The sequence below is a fragment of the Elaeis guineensis genome, chromosome 6 (genome assembly GCF_000442705.2).
Source record: "Elaeis guineensis isolate ETL-2024a chromosome 6, EG11, whole genome shotgun sequence".
Lineage (NCBI taxonomy): Eukaryota > Viridiplantae > Streptophyta > Magnoliopsida > Arecales > Arecaceae > Elaeis > Elaeis guineensis.
In genome coordinates this window covers 37,721,656-37,743,148 of record NC_025998.2, presented here as the reverse complement: position 1 = coordinate 37,743,148, position 21,493 = coordinate 37,721,656, and the positions used below count along the sequence as shown (strand labels likewise).

Here is a 21,493-nt window from a genome sequence, read left to right as displayed (position 1 = left end):
GCTATGGTCGAGGAGTAGAACGTGTTCTCCATTCAACATACCAAATATGTGATCCTCGACTACGGTCAAGGAGCGGAACGTGTTTTCCATGTTAATCTTCGAAATATACAATCCTTGGCTATGGTCGAGGAGCAGAACGTGTTCTCCACATCAATCTTCAAAATATGAGATCCTTGGCTACGGCCAAAGAGCGGAATGTATTCTCCATTCAACTTGCTAAACATGTGATCCTCGGCTACGACCAAGGAGTGGAACATGTTCTTCATTTAACTTATCAAACATGTGATCCTTGGCTATAGTCGAAGAGTGAAACGTGTTCTCCATTCAACTCGCCAAACATGTGATCTCAGCTACGGTCGAGGAGCAAAATGTGTTCTCCATTCAACTTGCCAAATATGTGATTCTCGAATATGGTTGAGGAGCAAAAGATGTTCTCTACATCAATCTTCGAAACATCCTCGACTACGATTGAGAAGCGAAACGTGTTCTCTACATTAATCTCCAAAATATGTGATCCTCGGCTATGGCTGAGGATTGGAATGTATTCTCCATTCAACTCGCCAAACACATGATCCTCGGTTATGATTGAGGAGCAAAATATATTCTCCATGTTAATCTCCAAAACACATGATCCTTGGCTATGGTCGAGGAGCAGAATGTGTTCTCCACGTCAATCTCTAAAACATGCGATCTTCGGCTACAGTCGAGGAGCGAAATGTGTTCTCTACGTCATCTCCCAAATACACGATCCTCGACTATGGTCGAGGAGTGAAATATGTTCTCCATTCAACTCACCAAATACACGATCCTCGACTACAATTGAGGAGTGAAACATATTCTCCATGCAAATCTTTATGCGGTCCACGATCATAATCGAGGATTGGTATATACCCCATGTAACCGTGGTCGAGGATCCAGTGATTACACTCTAGCCTTTTGTTGGAATTCAAGCTTTGGGGTATGCATGTGTGTTTTAAAACTTTATTTTCTAAATACTGCAGTAAAATATAAGATTAAAATATTTTTAATCTGAATCATACATGCATAAAAATATAAAACCATAAGAAGCTAGTTCATATGCTGAAATTGATAAATGCTGAAATTCAGATTGTGATCAATTCACATATCTGTTTCACAATCTTTTTCTTCGAATCTAGATCTGAAAGATAAGAGATTTTTTTTTAGTCACATAAATATCCGACCTCTATGGGTATCTACTCGGGATCAGTTTGGAACAGTCCTCTAAAAATTTAAATTTTTTTCTCTAAGAAAATTCAGCTTGCTGAATCAGAATGAAATCTGAATCGCGATCAACACTTGATCTCTTTTCTTGATCTTTTTTTTTTCCTCTTCTCTAAACTTTCTTCTTGCTTTCTGCTGCTGCTAGACACCAGGAACCAGCAAAGATTGGATGCCCAACAGCCTTGGGCATGTGGAGGATGTGGGATGTCCCAACTAGATGGGCATGTGGGATGCCCAAGCGAGAAGGAGAAGGGAGAGGAAGAGAGGGCATGGGGAGGTCTCTTAGGCATGAGGGACTATTGGTTTGGATGCACTAGAGACCTTAGGGGAGGTCCCTTTAAATAGATATAAGGATTGAATCCTGTTCAATCTCATAATACTTCCTACTTGCATTAGATTTCCTAATAACTTAAGTTATTTAACTTACATTGAAAATCTTATTAGGCACCAACTCTTAGAGTCCTTGCATCAAATTAAACACATCCTCTTTTGCACCTAAAGAATGCCCTATATAAGATCAAAAGGCTCTTTAATCATAGGACAAGCCCAACTTGATCAAATCAAGATGGTGCCCCATAATAACTATCAAGAAAAATCAATTAGGAACTTGCACCCTAATTTAATTGATCCATAATCTTAGACACCCAATAATTGGAGTCTCATGTACGTTATTAGTCGGTAATTAAGTTTGAATTATCTTATCAAATAAGAAATTTCAATGAAAAGAGAAATTGGATCCAACCATGTGCTAGCAAGATTACCATGAACCCAATCAGATTTCTCTAAACTCAATTGACACTTTATAAGTTCAATTACTAATTTCAGACCTAATCTCTTTATTGTGTGATCCCATAGGTTCAATTCTATCCGATAGTGAGATATACAATGATTTCTATCAAAGTATCATTGAAACTCTTTTCAATGGGTCGAAATAATTTCACTGTAATTTATCAAGGATTGTCGATCCAGAATAATCTTAGTGAGCTCTCACAATCTACCAGTGACACCTAGCAGTATGTAATAGTAATCCAGTAGAATTAAAATGAACCTCTAGGTATAGTTAACTTGTGATTCAATCTCTCTATCGTGAGTCTCGACTAGATGGCAGGTCATGGATAAATCATCAAATCTCATCATCAGTCATATGATAAATTCGATTGACTCAAGTCCAGTTGTGACTTCTATAAATTTTTTTTTTCATTAATCATACTACTGTGACCATAAATTCTCAGACTTAGCTTCTCAAATCTCATAGGTCTACTCTTTTCTATCAAGATTGATAGATCCCATCTTGACGTGCACTCTACCCCTACAGTGAACCAACTGTCGCCAACATTCACTATAAGAGCTCATTGAGATCCATGTTTATATGTCAGTCAAACTCCAACAGTCTCACTACGGGCAGTAGTATAATCTCAGATTAAAAGATCATTCACACAACTACAGCATCAAGATGATCACTGATGATCGAGTGAAAATCTAAGTGATCTCTCGTATAGTCACGCTCAGTACTAGTTGTTCTCTAACAACTACTTGCACTCATCATCCAGTATCTCTGTACTGTAGACTGGAGATCCATCTATCCCAAAAAAAGTGATCTGTATGTCTGTCTGTCCAGATCGATCACTGTCCTCATGATGATCATATGATCGAAAGTATTTAAGAATTAAATACATATCTCTAATTCTCAACACCTTGAGAATATGTATCGAAACTAATTTTATGGATGATTCAAGGACACATCACACTTGAATGAATAATAAATTTATCCTTTTATTGATCAAATTAATATATTAAGTACAAAATTGTGTCCTAGAGTTAATACAATGTGTCAGTCATATTGACTTCTAGGACATACATCTAACACCTTTGTCTCACCAAACTATAACAGTTGCCATTTAAAAATGATTGCTTCCTACTCCTCATCGTCAAGAAGATGATCTACAACTAGAGCATATCCTGTGATATTTGTCAGACCCCAAACTTTATAGCCGACAAGCTGAAGAAGGAAAAAAAGTATTTTCATTAAAAGAAAAGTTTTCTTTACAAAACTTTCATCGATCTAATATGAAATACCTCGATATATTTTGAGGTTGTCAAAATGAACCGATCGAACATGAAGCTCGGACATGCCCGAGCTAAGATACAAAAAAAGAAAGAAAAAATATTTAAGCTCCCTCTAGAGCATGAAGTTCATCAGCCTCGGCATGGTCAGATAAGACGATGATGGCCGGAGGTGGAGCTTGGACTGCCTCCTCAGCTGCCTGATCTTCTCGTTTCGGGCTGAAGAGATCCTCAACCTACAGACTTTCATCTTCACCCTCACCGACCTCTCCCTCCTCGTCATCTAACTCCAACAGACTAAGGTCAAAATCAGGAACCACTTGATCTTTTACTTGAAATCGGCGGCCCCTTGCATGTACGAGGCCATGCCATACTCCGCTTTGATGTAGCAGAGTTTGACTGAGGATTTGAAGGCCTCGACCGTAGCAATCTTGGTGGCCTCTAGCTTTTTTTCAAACTTTTTTCTTCTCAGCCGACAACATACAAAAAAAGAAAGAAAAAATATTTAAGCTCCCTCTAGAGCATGAAGTTCATCAGCCTTGGCATAGTCAGATAAGACAATGATGGTTGGAGGTGGAGCTTGGACTACCTCCTTAGTTGCCTGATCTTCTCATTTCGGGCTGAAGAGTCCTCAACCTGTATACTTTCATCTCCACCCTCGCCAACCTCTCCCTTCTCGTCATCTGACTCCAACAGACTAAGGTCAAAATCAGGAACCACTTTCTTGATCTTTTACTTGAGGTCGGTGGCCCCTTGCCTATATGAGGCCATGCCATACTCCGCTTTGATGTCATGGAGTTTGACTGAGGATTTGAAGGCCTCGACTGCAGTAGTCTTGGTGGCTTCCAACTTTTCTTCAAACTTTGTTCTTCTCGACCGACAGTCGAGCTTCAGATTCAGCCCAAGTTTTGGAAAGCTCAAACTCCAGTCACTTTAACTCCTCCCTCAGTGACCTAGTCTCCTCCTCGATCTTGAGCTTTGCTAGTTGGGCATGATCCACCCTTCTACTGGCCTGGCCGGCCTTCTCCTCAGCTTCCTTCAAAATACGTCGAGCTTCATGCATCGCCTTAGCAAAGTGGTCCACGTGATGGGCGAGCTAAAAAAAAAAGGAAGAAGAAGAAAAGAAAGGAAAGAGAAGATCAATAATAAATAATAGGATTGATAACAATCGAATAATATAAAGAGGTCACCACTTATCCGAAGTACAGAATCATATGAGTCAAGGACTCAGAAGGCTCCACCCTCAGCATTGAAGGCCTCGATGTCGGCCGGTAGGAGAATCAATTGAACCAAAGACCGAGCAACCCGATAATTATTGATGCCTGTCTGGGTCTTTGGGATGTCGGCATCTGATGGAACTTCCATCGGAGGGGATGTCCCGACCTGTGCGTTGGTCGGACGTGATGACATCTTCACAAAGATTCGGGGTCTATCCGAATTCATCTGTGATGTGGATACAGAAGGCTGGGGGGCAAGTTCCCCCAGTGCAATAGATTGTATCGGCACCACCACCTTTGTAGGTGCCGAAGACTCTCTCCTCGGGGTATTGCTCGACCTCGAGGAGCCCCCAACAGTGGGTTGGGCAAGGACGGTCTCAGTACGGTCACATTTGGGAGTCGGAGTCGTGCTCACCTTGTTTTTTTTCATGGCTCGATGAAGAGCTTCAAGGTCGTTGGCATTCATTTCTGTATAGCATATAAGGTTAGTAAAAAATAGAAAAAATATCGAGCTAAAAAAGATGCATGAAAAGCTACTCACTCTTCAGGTCAGCTAGACTTAATCCGGCCCTAAACAAGGTATCCTCGGTAAGAAATTGAGTTAGCAAAGGAGAAGTTTAATTGAAGATCTGCTTCAACACCTCCTCCTTGACGTCAGACAAGATTGGAGCTCTGACCGCCGACCTACGAGATCTATGTTGGAAAACAGACAGTTTAAAGTATGTATTTTTTTAATTTTTTATAGTGAAAGCAATAGATTAAACTATTTAATCTCCTACACATACTTTAGATCAAATCTAAACTATCTATCTAAAGATCTATGATATAAAAATATTGCATAAAAAAATTTGATTTGAAAGAAAATACTGCATCGATCATTTCGATACCCTGAATCAGATCTAATGCTTAGATCTGATCTGATGAGTTCAGAACCCATTATCTGATCATAGATCGATAATCACCACTATTGATGTGTGTAATAGAAGGTCTTTCCTGATACCGAGCAGTCATACAGAATATCTGATCTCTACAGATAGTCCACTTGAAGTACTAAACAGATCATCCTTCTCGAGAGTGCTAGCTCATGATGAAGGCTCTTGATGGCTGATAGAAACTCTTTTTTTCAGTTCAAATGAACACCTCCAGATCAAAAGAAGGAGTTTTTCAAGAAGGAGATGGTGTAAAAGAAGAAGAACAAAACTCTTTTTATTTTTCTCTCTCACAATGCAGGAACAAGGAAATCCTAGAACCCCCACCCTAGATCTCACACCCCAAAGAGGATCTTTTTCCTCTTTTTTTCATGCACGGACATCTACCCTTCTCTCTCAAATTTCTCACACACTCTTTGAAGATCTCTCATGCCAAATCTAAAGTTATTTGGTGCACAAAAAACAACCCTTCTTAAAGGTGGCATCTCATGTAGAGTTTGGATAATCTGGTTCAGCTTTAAATAGCTTTTGATCTTATTACGAATTCAAATCAAATTTGAATTATATTTTAAACCAGATTTAATCCACACATAAGTGACTCAGAAAAGAGGGTGACACAACTCATATTGACACAAAAAACATCACACAAAAATTTATTTTGCATGTGAGAAGAAGGCTGGTCAGCGGCTAGGTAAAGTCCCACAAAACTTGGACTCTTATTTTAAGTTTGATTTCAAACTAATTCGAAGTCAAACTTAATCCAACAAAATTCTAATCCAAAGAGGATCAGAAGAAGGAATCACACACCTTCTAGGCATAAAAAATTTCATGTGAAAATCATTCTCATGCATGAAGAAGGGATGGGCGCAGGTAGAGGTAGCGCAAGGGGTGTTTTGATTTCATTTGAATTCTAACTTGTGTTCTTATCTAATTAGATTTTTGACCCAACCAAATTAGGTTAAATCCAATTAAATTATCTAATCTAATAAGGTAATAAATAATCTCGATAAATTCTAATCAGATTAAAAATTAATCGAGTTCGAATCAGAAATGAACACCTGAGCGATTAGATTATCTCATAACCTAATTAGGCTAAATCAAATTAAATCCCATTCAATTAGATTTAATTCAGACCTTAATACTCAATCAAATTGAGTTAATTAATAATCTAATTACTAATTAATCCTCCTACAATTCATCAATAATTAGTGAATTAATTTATTATAACTTTTGCACAAGATTAATCATCAATGAATTGACAATCGAATCCTAGAACGATTCTCAGTCGTTGATTAGCCATATGATCAGTCGAAAACTTTTTTTGAGTGTGACCCTATAGGTTCGAACCTAAGTCGGTAGCATAGGAATGATCTTTTTATACCAATCAAAGTGGCCATCTAGTAATGGTATCCGACATCCGAATAGATCGAAAGATTGTATAACATCATTCATGAATCTATTGGCATATGATTACTGTATAATTTATCTCTTTGACCCAATGCTTAAGGTGATCTGGAGTTTAATTGTCAAATTCAGATTTGTCAACCACATTGTGTCTCAATCTTTCAAATCCATCACATAAATTATTCTGACCAAGGTTTTGCTAAATTGAAACACACTGATGCATTAATTCTTACTTATTCGAATTGGTCAATTCCATCTTAACTCACACACCGACTTTGTAAGTACTTGACTGTATCCAAAAATTTTCTGTTACTGAATTAAAAATTCAGGTAGTCCAGCACTAAAGCATAGTGAGTTGCTTACAAATCACTGTAGTGATCTCAGATCGGAGGGATATTTATACCTATATCCTTCGTGAGCTACTCTTGACAGCAGAGTGCCCAACAGTTGGTCATGTTCAATGAGATGTACTTTTATATCTCACTTGTATGCCATACTAGTGTCTCCATATCTCTTGGTTATGAACACAACCACTGTATAAAATACACAACGATCTATACTTGATAAATGTTATTATCTTAGTAATAGCGTATCATTTGGTCATAAACTTAATTTAAGAACTAAACGGTATATCCTCCTATATCGATTAGAATAGTCTTAAGGACTTTATCACAATAATTGGAGTTCATTAAGAAGATGTACATTACTTTATAATGAAAAAGTCAAATAATAATTTTATTAATTTATCAATTCATATATATTTATATTATTTAGCATAACCATTAACAGGCTGACGATTGACTTTGGGACATAATTTCTAACAATCTACTCCATGACGTGCTGAAGTCCCAAGATTGTTCGATCGAGATAAAGAAGAAACGATCCTTTCAGTTATGCACTGAAGTAGGAGCATCTTGAAAGCAATAGCATCCCCATTGAGGAGAGACATATCACCATCCATTCTCTTTGGGATGTTGTTTTAGTGTGAAGGAGGTCCTAAGAAGATGGGAGGTCGGTTTGATCCTGAGAAGAAGGCAATAGGCAAAGAAATCTATGATCTGGCGCTATAAGTTTGGCGTGATATGATAGAAGCTTACTTTATATAACTTAAAAAATTCCACTACGAGATAGTGGAAAGGCAGCCAGATTTCAATCTTCAGAGCTTCCTCGTACAAGCCAACTCGGTTTGAAAAGAAAGAGCTATTCTTTCGTCTGGAACAACAACCTTTAGTTTAAACTCGGTTGGTATTTGGTATTTCAGCCATATAATCTCCAGATCCTCGGGGATAAGGACGGAATCTACTCTATATGGATCGAAGTCCGAGACTTCGGGTCTACCCAAAGAACAAGCAACATCAGACTCGGGGTTTGTACTCCTAGTATTATTTTTCGAGCTCAATGACTTGAGATTGCACTCTGGACATCATTCCCCAAGCTCAATGTCTCAGGACCCGCACCCCTAAAACCATCACCTGAGCTCTAGGTGTCGGGGGATAAGCTAGATTCACTCATAGCTAAGGAGAAAGGAACTGACCTAAGAATGAAGTGACTGAGCAAACAAAGGATGATGAACAGAGGTAGCTCGACTTTACCTGAGCAAATATGCAGAATCGCCAACTGCCAGAGCTCCCCCTCTGAATAGTAGAAACAGTAAAAAAGGAAGTTACCATGGTCCGATTTATAGAACCCTAGAATAGCTCCGATCTACTGATGATTTACCTTCTTCGATCGATGTTCGACAGATGGCGGTCTCTGATTAGTCAAGGTAGAGCTCCCGCGGATCCAAGGAATCAACAATCCAGATATGAAGGTGATTCATTTTAGACCATCGATCTTCGACATGTGTTAATGAAAAATAGATCGACTATATCAGCCTCGACCTCGAACTAGGTATTTTCTTCGATCGACCTATTAGCAGCTCGACTTTGATAGTGGGAGGCATCTGTTGTAGATCCGTACTTTGATCTTGACCCAAACAATCTCATCACCGTCGAGCTAGTCATAGCCAGGCTACTGGAGATAGCATTTGTTGAGCTAAAGTGCAGATGTGATGATTGCCTAATATGACCTATCGAGTCAGCAGCAGTTTTTATTCCTCAGTCTAATCCCGTTTCACCTTGAAGGTCGAATTACTTCATTTCGCCGACCTACTTTGATAAATAAGAGGGCAAGTATCCACTCCACAGACTCTGATTCCTCGACCTAGATGACTTACTAGATTGGCTATGGCCGATCTTTTCCTTCCACCAACAGATCCGTCCTTCCTTCTAATTAGAAAAATCAAGATAGAGTGGGATTCCTTTGTGATTGAATCTTCCGTAAAAGGAAAGTCCTCCTCCGATTCTATTCGTATGATAAATTCGAAAATCGTCAAGACTCTGAGATGGATATGTCTCAAACTCTTCTCTTATAAATTAAAGGCTTCAGGATCCTCTAAGATACGCAATCGACTCTTCGCTTTCTTCTTTTCTTGTTCTCTAATCTTCTGATTTGAGCATTGGAGAGTCTATATCAGAGATGTGGATTTGTTTTGTAAGTGTGCGAGTGAAGATCTAGTGGTGGATCCATCTCGAATACATCCATCTTGACGTCCGATGTCGTATGAAGAGATTGACAGAAACAAGATCCAATCTTATTATTCTGAAAAAAAACGTCAGGAAAATGATCCTATGGTACTCAGATATGCGACAGTTACGAGGTATGGCGTGTTTCATCATACTGAAAAATATATATTAAGTATAAACTTATGGTTTAAAGTTGAAGATGCATAAAGCCATGCTGTATGACGTGATAGTTATGCATGGTGCGTCTAGGCATATTACACTCGAAAGCCAAGCTGTATGACGTGACAGTTATGCATGGTGCATCTAGGCACATTACATTCTAAGATGCGGAATACAGAAGCTTTTCCACACAGATCATAATCATGTTGTTTGTCGTAACGTGATCACATTTATGTCCTTGTTCTTGCAAAGTAATTTACAAGCTTTACTATTTTAATATGTCAAAGGGGCTAACCATGCACACATGAAGGTGAGTCGAGCGACGTAGTCACGCAGTCATGGCTGCGGGGAGTGCAAAGAGGAAGTCTTGCGGAGATTACTATTGTCCAGAGTAATTTGTAAGAATAGGTGAACTAATGGGGCATCTGTCTTTCTAATGCTATTTTAGTGGTTCACACACACCGATCGCCATGCATCTTGTTAGCTAAATCTGGCCACCTTCAGAACAATCTGATCCATGCAAATTTCGGCCCATCCAACTTTCCACTTTCCACTTTCCATTAACGGCTCATTCCCCACCCACCCCCACGCACAAAGAAGAAGAAGGAGGAGGAGGAGGAGGAGGAGGAGAGGATAGGATGTGCTGCCCACGTCTTCACCTCCCCCGCAATCTAATCGTTTCAAACAATTACTCTTCGGACACCACGTCGAGCTTGAAAATGGGGAAACTTTTTTTTTCATTAAATGCTAAAGCCTCTTCGAGAAGCATGTTGGAGTCCAAAATAATAATTTATTAAATACTAGAATCCATGTATCCTTTGCATTTGGCATAATTAATCCAGATTTTTGCATATAATTGAGTTTTTTAGTACATAAATGATAATTATTGTTTTTTGACAAAATATAATATTTTTATACATACAAATGTACATACATACAGACACACAGACAGATAGATCGATCGATCAGTAGAAATTAAAAATAAAATGTGCATAATCAATATTATATGGAAGTAAATTTTTTGATAAGTTAAATATAAAATGATGGTTAATGGCAGATTTCAATATTTAGTAGCCATTACATCATGAATTGGAGGAACCAAAGGATGCTCTCAGAGAAAAGCCGCATCCATGCATGGTTGTCCATCGTGCGATGGACGGTGTGCTGTGCACCGCACCATGCGGTGCACAGCAGAAAACTCGGGCTCGAAAAAGAGAGCGGATCGTCTATTGTGCACTACACGGTGCGGTGCATAGCGCGCACCATCCATCGCATGATGGACGGCCGCGTATGGCCGCACGCAACGGGCGTGCATCCACACGTGGCCGTCCATCATGTGATGGATGGTGCGCTGTGCACCACACCATGCGGTATACAACAGAGAACTCGGGCTCGAAAAATTAACGTGCCGTGGCGTGGAGGGACCCAAACCCATGATTTTTATTGCTTGTGATGACTGTTGAGTTTGTTTGGATTTCGGACAGTCACCAGCCATTGCTTTCCAGTACCACTATCACCACCGAACGGTATGTGGGGTCATGAGCCTTGAAGCTCCCACAGCTATGTTTGGGAATGAGAGCGAGGGGAGTTCCCTTTTCAAAGAAGAGAAGAGCCCCCTTTTCTCTCTCTTCTTTCTTTTCTCTCTCTTCTCTAGCTTTCTCTTCCTTTCTCTCTTTAGATGATGCGAGGTGTTTGGTGAAGAGAGATTCATAAGGCTAGTAATGAACCCATGGTGACCAAGTAGCTAGAGAGTATTATTAGACTAACAATTATATTTTTGTATGATTTTGATAATTGGTTTGATTTTATAGGAGAGCAGTTGTTTGGACCAGCGGTGGGTCTAGAAGTATTTTATGGGTCCAGGTCGATCTTAGAAGAGGTCCCAAATCACTATTATGAGATCATGGTGAGAAATTATCGGGGCAAGATGGTGTTAAGCCGACCACTTTGCCCCGAGTTCATAGGCCGAGGAATGGGTCGATGTTTGTAATGTTTAAGTCAATCATCGGTAGAGATAAGAACTTTTCGATATGATCATCTATGTGATAATGAAAAATAACATTTAGATGTACCTACATGATTATTGTATATATGTTGGTATGTGTATTGTGCATTGTTGATTTGATATTCCATGGATTATGACTAATTGGTGCTTAATTATAAATATTATGTTGCATAAGAAAAAATATGACTTAATATAATTGATGGGATGGGTGACATCTAAGTTAGTCGATCATGTAAGAGATGTAGGCTATGCTAGATCTGCCTCGGATTGAGGTGCAGCATTGTTTTTGGCTTACCATGGGCTGAAGTATGATTGTGACTAAGCTAATACCAAAAATTAGATGATAACTTTAATAATATGGATAGGGTATGGACAGTGTTTGGACTGATTAATCATGCAAGAAATATGGTGCATACTAGGTCAACTTTGAGTTATTGTGCAATATTATGTTTGGTTTATCATGGATTGGAGTATGGTTATAATTAGTCTAATGTCAGAAAGATAAATATAATTTTGTATAATTGTAAGAGTGGGATAAAGGGGAGCATGTGGACTAGTCGGCCATATATAAAATATAGCATATCAACCGTAGGTCGAGATATGATTTATGGTTGCCGTTCATAGATAGAAGCATGGTATATATTTAGTATGTCATAGATTGAAGCATGGTTGTGACTAATTTGGTACTGAAATCAAATCAAGATAGAAAATCATATTGAATTGAAGGATATTTGCCCTAGTCGGCATATGTGAAATATCATATTCATGATGCTAGATATGGTTACCGGCCATGGGCATGGTATGTGTTTGGCTTGCTATGGGCTGGAGTGTGAGTCGGTCTAGTTCAGTGTTAGAATAATAATGTGGTTACGATATAACTATGTTAATCAGATAATGAAAGGCAAAATTGAATCGAGTTGTTGCTTGGATGATATATCAGTGATATGTATCTTGAGATATCTGTATGGTGAGACATATGCAACTGAGTAGCTATACGATTAGGTTTGATGTGCATGCGGCATGGCTTATATATGTGTATTTTATAGCATATATGTTATTATATTGAGCATTATTCAAATTATTGATATATGAATTTTACTATTTTCTTATTGGCTAATATTATCACAAACATATTTCATATTTATGATGGTGTGAGTATGGGAGATTCTTATTAGGTCGTAAAGCTTATAACTCTCATTTTCTTCTTTTTACAGAGTTGCAGGACACATAATTTTAGATGGCTTTGACTTGGAGTTCCAACAATGGAGTCATCTTATAGGTCTTGCATGATCTCTACAGCTTCACTTTGAAGTTCATGTGGCCATGTCACATTATCGACCTAAGTGCTGGGTTCGGGATGTGACACTTCTCACCTTAGAGAGGCCACCAAAAAAAACTCTTCGTCCATGCATGGATGGAAGAATTTTCATTTTTAACTCCATGCAAGCTTGGGCTTTCAACTCCATTAGGGCTTCGCCTAGGATAACATTGAATCAAGATCCCAAGCTATCTAAAGAAGATCATAAGTCTCTGGACATTTTGCTTGGTCACAATGCGTCCCCTGTGCAAGAGCTCTTACCGAGTAGAGGTTGACTAATGTTGGCTTGAGCTCGATCGACCCATAGGGTGAAGCTCTTTGTTCTTCCTTCTTCATGCGAGCTGATGATGATTGACTTCTAAGTATTTTCTTTTGTTGTACAAGGATGACGGTCAACCAAGCTTTGTTAAAAATGACTGCTCAAAAGAGGATGATTGTGGGAGAAGGGGAGCCCTCCATAAAAAGGGCTATTTTTGATTTTATGGTTATAAAATTTAGCTATCCGACATATATCCATATTTATATCCTACTTCTAGTGTAATTTGTGTCCAATTTAGACTGATAAAATGTTTATTGCAATGTAGTTTTTGCGTGCATACATCTATTCATAAACCACTAAAATTCTCTTTTATAGAATGAACCATTTTCATATCCCAAGGTAAATTAGTTCAATATATGAGAATATCAAAAGATATCCCAGACCCCAGGTGCCATGTTGTCACTAATTGAAACACATAATTAATGTGTCGTATATGGTTAACAGAACAAAAATTATATAGGGTGGGTACTAGAGAAAATAATATGGGTTGGGCTTCTTATTTTGCCATGTTTTCTCTAATGACCATTTTAAAGAAGAAATAATTAGACGTTTCTTCTATTAATAGAGTCATCAATCTTATGATTAAAAATAAAATAAAAAAAAAGAAAGAAAATAGCATGTGGCATCCTCTTTCTTCCTCGTTTCTAAACTATGATTTTTTTACTAGCATATACTACATGGCCAAGTAATATGCACTAAATTAGTCACCTAGAAAGTCAATATACATATCTAGATAAATCGGTACATAGTTTTCAAAACAATATGTTCAGCAGTACATAGTATACGGTCAGTGATATAAACTTAGTAAATTGTCTATTTAGCAATCGATATATATTTTCAAGCAAATTGATATATAATTTTTAAAATATTATATGCACCATTACATATTATATGGCCAAATGACACATATTTGTTGACTTTCTAACATATATTGCAAGCTTCTTTGGTGTATATCCAATAGTGATCCAATATATATTTCTAGACAAATCGATACATAATTTTTTAAATATGCCTTTCATTTAAAAGTATGTATTGAATTACTGCTAAATGTATATCAAAGAAACTTACAGCATATATCAGAAGATTAATGAATATGTATCATCTGAGTATGCAGTATATACTAGTGAATATAATATTCTGAAAACTATATATTAATTTACTTGAGGATATGTATTGTATTGCTAGATGATCAATTTATTAAGTGTATATGACCCGACTATGTATAAGGTAGTAATGAACTCCATATTTTGTATATTGATTTTCTTAAAGATATGTATTAACTTTCTTGATGATTAATTTGCTTAATGTGTATTATCTAAATATATAATATATACCGATAAAAAGTATGTTCCACAAATGAGAAAGAAAAAGAATACTATGTTTTCTTTTAATCATACGAGTGAAAACTTTGTTAATAAGAGAGTTCTTTGACTTTACATTTATTCTTAAAAATAGGTGTTAGGGGAAACATGGCAAGATAGAAAGCCTATCTCGTATTTCTTTCTTTGATGCTCACCCCATATGATATTTGTTCAGCTTATCAATAAGCTGACAAAGATATTGTACCAAAAAATGAGCTAACAAAAATATCGCAAAGAATTTGGGGAGATACTATTGATTTCAAAAGTTGGCCTTCAAATGTTTCCATTGTATTACTAGATGTTGTGTGTGCGTGTATATATATATATGATAAAATTATTAAAGAGATACTATTAATCTCGTCTGGCTGCTTGAAGATATTCTCGTTTCGTTACCATATTTATACGTATATAATATCTGCTGCAGCTGGTTCTTTCCTTAACGGGACTTTAACATGACATATTTTTTGATTATTATCATTTAATTTAATTTTTGGTTATGTACCCATTTATTTTCTTCCTTTATATATTTATTTTTAATTACACATACTATCCTTGCACATATGTATATCCATGAATATATATAGTTATCCTTGACTGCGTGCTGTAGACAAACTGGGTATATGCAATGAAGGAATCGGTACACCATTGAAAATGTTTATGGCGACTGGCAATTATTTGGTTTATTTTATTACCATTACCAAGCCGAATGACCCCCAGCCCGATCCTCCTTTCCATACAAAATATATATCCCCGCTCCCCTCTTCTCAGTGTTCCCCTCGCTCTCCTCTCCTCTCCTCGGCCCTCTTAGAATGTGTCCATAGATCTCGCCCTCGTCTCCCATTCTCTCTCTTTTTTCTTTTTTACTCTTCTACTTCCCCAATTACTCATCATCTTTCCTCTTTTTGGAGGCCAGAAGCAGAGGGAAAGGGTGGGGAGGGCTCGGAATGGGAAAGACCACCCTCTTGGTTTCTTTCGTGTGCTTATTATCTGTTCTTCCCTCTCTTCCCGTCCGGGGCGAAGACCCTTACCGCTTCTTCACCTGGAACATCGCCTACGGCGACATCTGGCCTCTCGGCGTCAAACAACAGGTCCTCCTCTATCTCATCTTCTCATTTCTGGTTAGTTTGGTTGCATGAAACAATAAATCCCATGCTAAATAATCATGTTTGATATAAAAAGTGCACGAGAGAGTTGATAATTATAAATGGTGGATATCATATCTATTTTTCTAAAAGACAAAGTAAAACAAATACTACCATGGAGGTTGTAGTTTTTTCAAGCTAGATTATGAGCGGAGATAATCTGAAAATATCATTTATGATGGAAATACCCTTGTATTATTTGGATTAATTATATTATATAATCAATATTAACTATAATATTATTTTATTAATATATTATAAATATATCAAAATATTAATTAATAATTTTATAAATAACAATATATTTAATATACTAATATATTAACAAATAGTTGATAAATATTTATCAATAATTAATAAATGTGTTAAATTTATTGATATTTAATATATTTATTTTTATACCAAAACATGCAAAAATTTATTTATAATAAGAAATATATTTCTAAATATATATAATTAACTTAAAAATATTTAAATTAAATATTATTTATGTAACTGTATGTAATCTATGTAAATATATATATATTTCAATATTCAAAATAGTGAATGTTGATAGCATTTATGTAATGGGCCATAAATACTTAAAAAATAGAGAGAAAAATGTTATTACTTGAATTATTTATTTAAAGATATTTTTAAAAATTTGATAATATTTTTATATAAGATTACTTTCAACCAAATATAATAATCTTTCTTTAATGCCATTGTGTAGCATAACTTTTTAACCAACTAAATATAGTAAATTTTATTTTTTTTAATTATTTTTTTGATAAATAATTTTCAAGAATTACCAGACTATCCTATAATTTGACATATATATATATCCAACCAAATAAACCCTAAATGTTTTCTCGGAGATGTGAGAGTGTTTTTTTGTGAAAAGAAAGTTGTTTGTTGGTGGTGGATTGCAGGGGATTTTGATCAATGGCCAATTCCCGGGGCCCCAGATCGAGGCGGTTACCAATGACAATATCATTATCAACGTCTTCAATAACTTACCTGAGCCCTTTCTTCTCTCCTGGTCAATCTGTTTTCTCTTCTTTTTTTTTTTTAATTTTCTTATGAAATTAAAATTTCTTTTGTAAATTTTATGCCTACATTTGTGGAGGTTGTTTGGCGAGATCGGTAATTCGAGATCCATATTCATACATACATACATACATACATATATATATTATATATATATATAAAGAGAGAGAGAGAGAGAGAGAGAGAATAAATTTGGATAAAATAGATTTAAATTTGGTTAGATCAAAACTAGATAATGAGAGTCTTATATCAATAATCTAAACCAATTAGATGTGATCTACTAGCTTAAAATTACTTATATAGAAAAAACCATATGATTTGAAGGTCCCTAGTCTATGCATCAAGTAAACAAAAATATATCTAATTCAATGTTATTTAGGTCATCTAATTTTTAACTTCTTGATGCATAGGTTAGAAGTTTTTAAATTATATAATTTTTTATGTGCTAGTAGTTTTAAGGCAGTAGATCATATTCTTTAGTTTAGATTATTGATGTAGGGCTCTTATTATAGACTTTTGATCTGATCGGATTTGAGCCAAAATTTGATCAACCTGATTCTAACTTGGCTCTCTCTCTTGCTCTATATAGACACACACATATATATAAATATATATATAATTATAATAATATAATACTATATTATATTAAAATGATGTAATATATAGTATATTAATTATTATATTATTATTATATTACTATTGGCTTGAGATATTTTAAGAATAAAATTATAAAATTATTTTTTTGACTGATAAAAAAAAGACTAGTCTACCTTTATCATCTTGAGAGTCAATGTGAAAGTTACCTAATTTTTTTATAATATTTGTCCATCAATGGGATCATGGAGAACCCTTGGCAAGAACAGCAAAATAAAGGTGCCAATAAAAGACTTAAAGAGCTCAATAATAATAATAATAATAATAATAATAATAATAATAATAATAATAATAATAATAATAATAATAATAATAATAATAGGAACATCATGAAAAATTGATTAGAATCACTGAATGGAACATAATGTCGAATCAGGAGGTTTTATTTGTATTGATGAAATGAAATGCAGTAACATGTGGGTTGTTCTCGTTTCACTTGAATAGTTTTGCTGCAAGCCAATTTTTTTGTTCGCTGCTCCTGTCAGAAGAATTCCGATGTGTGGAGTCTTAAATATTTGCACAGGAACGGGGTATTGCAGAGGAAGAATTGTTGGCAAGATGGGGTCTATGGCACCAACTGCCCCATCCCACCTGGACAGAACTTTACCTATGCGCTGCAAGTGAAGGACCAGATTGGAAGCTACTTCTACTTCCCTTCTCTCGCATTCCACAAGGCTGCTGGTGGGTTTGGTGGCTTCAGGATCCTGAGTCGTCCCCTGATTCCTGTGCCCTTCCCTCCTCCTGCTGCAGATTATACTTTGTTGATTGGCGACTGGTACAAGACCAACCACTATGTAAGCCACCCTAACTGCAATAATTGCTCATGTTCACATCCAGCAATACAAAAATATTCTGAAGGCATCAACCATTCTTTTTTTTCCTCTCTTTCTTTTGTTCTACATCTGCCCATATATATGCATTATTCTGTATTTCTATTAAATATTTGATCTCTGTCCTCATGCTTATACTACTTGATTTCTTCAGTCTAGAATGTGCTAGCGAGTTGTTATTCTTGTTCCTTAACTATCTAGTTTTAATTATTTATCATTATCTGTTCTCATAATTTTTCTTTTTAAATTTTTCTCTTTTATAGGGCCTGAAAGGCGTATTAGACGGTGGTAAGAATCTTCCTTTTCCTGATGGGGTTCTGATCAACGGCCGTGGATGGAATGGGAACAATTTTACAGTGGAGCAAGGTAGCCCTCATCTTCTTTTAGTTGGAAAGATTGCTGTTAGTTACTCTGCATAAAATTAAAACCGGATATTTTTCTGTATTTTTATCTCACTGCACTATGATGTACATAATAAGAGCTACACTTGGTAAAGTTGATATCAAGATCATGAATGCATATATTTTGAATTTTATAGGAAAAACATATCGGTTTCGGATATCAAATGTGGGGTTGGCGACATCTCTTAACATAAGATTTCAAGGGCACACAATGCAGCTGGTTGAGGTTGAAGGGTCTCACACCCTCCAAAACACCTATTCTTCATTGGATGTGCATTTGGGCCAGTCATACTCAGTCTTAGTCAAAGCTGATCAGCTACCGGGGGACTATTACATTGTGGTTTCCACCCGATTTACCAGGACAGTGCTCACCACCACTTCCATCCTCCATTACAATAATTCTTTCAAAAAACCTGTGGACCCACCTCCTGCAGGGCCTACCACTGACATTGCTTGGTCCCTCAACCAGGCCAGATCCATCCGGTATTATCTTAATCTTTCACTTCAAAAATGTTTAATTAACATGTATTTATTCTTTTTTCTGTCATCTTTGTTTACCCCTTAATATGCACCTATGATATACTACTGCACTTGAGCCATATAACTTTCTCTGAAGATAACATGTTCATTAATATAATAATCTCAAGCAACTCAAATCAGCTCTTTAACTATGCCGTTGTCCTTTTTGTAAATAAAAATTTGCTTGTTGTCATGTATCAGTGAAGTGGTTTCGATCTAAATTCGCTCCTAATCATTGGTTATAAAACTTGAAGGCGTACTGTGGCTCCATCATTTAGCATTTGTTTGTTTATTTAGAGCTAATCTGATTTTTTTAACTTTGTTTCCACTTCAGCTTAGAGTACATGCAACTCGGTTTTTCTGAACCACAATCAAACGAGAAGATACTTTATGTAGACTGTGTGAATTCGATGTTCATAACCATGCATATTTTTTTTTTTTAGACTATGCTGTTATATTTAGCATATATGGATGCGAGCTCAAGCTAATATCTCTGACGATGTGGATAGATCTTTTGATGTAGTTTGCTCTAACTGTAGTGATTTATTAAATTTCTTATTTAACCTTGTAGATATTCAGATTAAGACGAGGATAACTAATCTTTTGATATCTAAAAGCCAGATGGAATCTCACAGCTAGTGGGCCAAGACCTAACCCACAAGGTTCCTATCACTATGGGAGTGTGAACATCACCCGAACCATCAGGCTTGCAAACTCTGCACCTATCATCAATGGCAAGCAGAGATATGCCATCAACAGCGTCTCGTTCATTCCAGCTGATACTCCCCTGAAACTGGCTGACTTCTTCAACATTTCTGGAGTGTTTTCACTTGGAAGTATTCCTGATAACCCAACATTTAAAGATGGTTATCTCCAGACCTCTGTCATGGCAGCTGATTTCCGAGGTTTCGCTGAGATTGTCTTTGAGAACTATGAAGACACCGTTCAATCATGGCATATTGATGGATACTCCTTCTGGATTGTTGGGTAATAATATTGAAGCAAAAGAAATTTTGCCAAGAAACTGAGGTTTGTATTTTCATTCTTTATTATCATAACCAAGAGTTATTTGGCAATGTGCAGAATGGATGAAGGTACATGGACAGAAGATAGCAGGAAGTCTTACAATTTGGTAGATGCTGTTAATCGTTGTACTCTTCAGGTAATTTTTATGAATATAGACATTCTTTTTTCCTCACCCTTTAACACATTGGTGAATCAGGATCTTTTAGAGTTCTCAGGCTTATTAATGTACAAAAAATATTTTTTATGATCTTCAGCCAGCTTTTCATGAAGGGCATATTTGTTTGGGGGGAGTTTAATCTCGACTCTCCCCTACGATTCAAATCTTTCGATTCTAATTCTAGTCATGGACCAAATGTGTCAGTGAACATGGCCATTCTGATTTTCGTTCCAATCTATTCCAAATCCGATTCTGATTTCGCTTGTGAATCAAATGCACCTTAATTTTTTTAAAAATATTTTTTTAGCCAACCAGCTCTACTTCAAGCATTTCTACCGAATTACATCACATCAGTATGAAGAAGAAAAAGTCGCATTGGTGATCCTTTCAGTCTTTGAGCATTTCATTTTTATCTATGAGCCGACTAGTACCATAAGTCTATCAATGCATCCACATGAAAACCCTAAATAGTAAATAGAAGAAAACAACCTGAGATGATTCTATGACATCCCTGTTCAGCAAACTTCAAATGTTGCTGTAATATCTAGGCAAGCAGTCATACTTCTGTTGCCCCACTGAATTCTGTATTGATGGGGAGATGGCATGAGTTAGTTGTATCTGTTAGCTTTGGCTTATTCAACACAATCTATCAAACTTATGTCAGGTGTACCCCAAAGGATGGACTGCTATTTATATGCCTCTGGACAATGTGGGCATGTGGAATGTGAGGTCCGAGGACTGGGCTCGACAATACTTGGGGCAGCAATTCTACCTCCGTGTGTATTCTCCAGCAAATTCATTGAGGGATGAGTACGCTATCCCAAAGAATGCTCTTCGCTGTGGCCGGGCTGCTGGTCGTCGTACAAGACCACTTTGATCTAGAGCATGTCCAGATCTTGTAACCAGTGGGTGACGGATACTTGGCTTGTTCTTTTCTCTGTTTGTTTTTTTTTTTTTTTTTTTCTGTTTAATAAATTGGAATGTACATACCCAACAGGTATGTATACATCCAAGAGAAACAGAAAACGGAATGTTTTTAAATTCTATAGGAATACAAGAAAATTTGAACCACAGAGCACTGTCCGAATGCTCTACCACACAGGATGCAGCTCAGTCCGCTGCTCCATTGGCTTCTCTAAACATATAATGAGCA

General features: G+C 36.6%; 2 protein-coding genes across 2 annotated transcripts; both read left to right on the top strand.

The window, feature by feature from the left end:
• Positions 1-15,526: 15,526 nt before the first annotated feature.
• Positions 15,527-18,656, top strand: LOC140858800 (L-ascorbate oxidase homolog). Its single transcript, XM_073260084.1, has 4 exons — positions 15,527-15,700; positions 16,636-16,753; positions 17,852-18,201; positions 18,501-18,656. Exons 1-4 carry the CDS (start codon positions 15,527-15,529, stop codon positions 18,654-18,656), a joined length of 798 nt encoding a protein of 265 aa, XP_073116185.1.
• On the top strand, positions 18,509-21,260 carry LOC105046837 (L-ascorbate oxidase homolog). The gene is made up of 5 exons (XM_029265361.2): positions 18,509-18,603; positions 18,776-19,121; positions 19,779-20,144; positions 20,241-20,319; positions 21,005-21,260. Exons 2-5 carry the CDS (start codon positions 18,850-18,852, stop codon positions 21,215-21,217), a joined length of 930 nt encoding a protein of 309 aa, XP_029121194.2. The 5' UTR covers positions 18,509-18,603; positions 18,776-18,849; the 3' UTR covers positions 21,218-21,260.
• Positions 21,261-21,493: the final 233 nt, after the last annotated feature.

What these genes read in the sequence shown, in the direction of transcription:
- LOC140858800 (XM_073260084.1), top strand. Translation starts at nt 15,527, where the DNA reads ATGGGAAAGACCACCCTCTTGGTTTCTTTCGTGTGCTTATTATCTGTT. An exon ending in ATCTCATCTTCTCATTTCTG is followed by an intron (nt 15,701 to 16,635) that starts GTTAGTTTGGTT and finishes GGTGGATTGCAG; the next exon opens with GGGATTTTGATCAATGGCCA. An exon ending in TCTTCTCTCCTGGTCAATCT is followed by an intron (nt 16,754 to 17,851) that starts GTTTTCTCTTCT and finishes TCACTTGAATAG; the next exon opens with TTTTGCTGCAAGCCAATTTT.
- LOC105046837 (XM_029265361.2), top strand. Translation starts at nt 18,850, where the DNA reads ATGCAGCTGGTTGAGGTTGAAGGGTCTCACACCCTCCAAAACACCTAT. An exon ending in AACCAGGCCAGATCCATCCG is followed by an intron (nt 19,122 to 19,778) that starts GTATTATCTTAA and finishes TCTAAAAGCCAG; the next exon opens with ATGGAATCTCACAGCTAGTG. An exon ending in TTAATCGTTGTACTCTTCAG is followed by an intron (nt 20,320 to 21,004) that starts GTAATTTTTATG and finishes AACTTATGTCAG; the next exon opens with GTGTACCCCAAAGGATGGAC.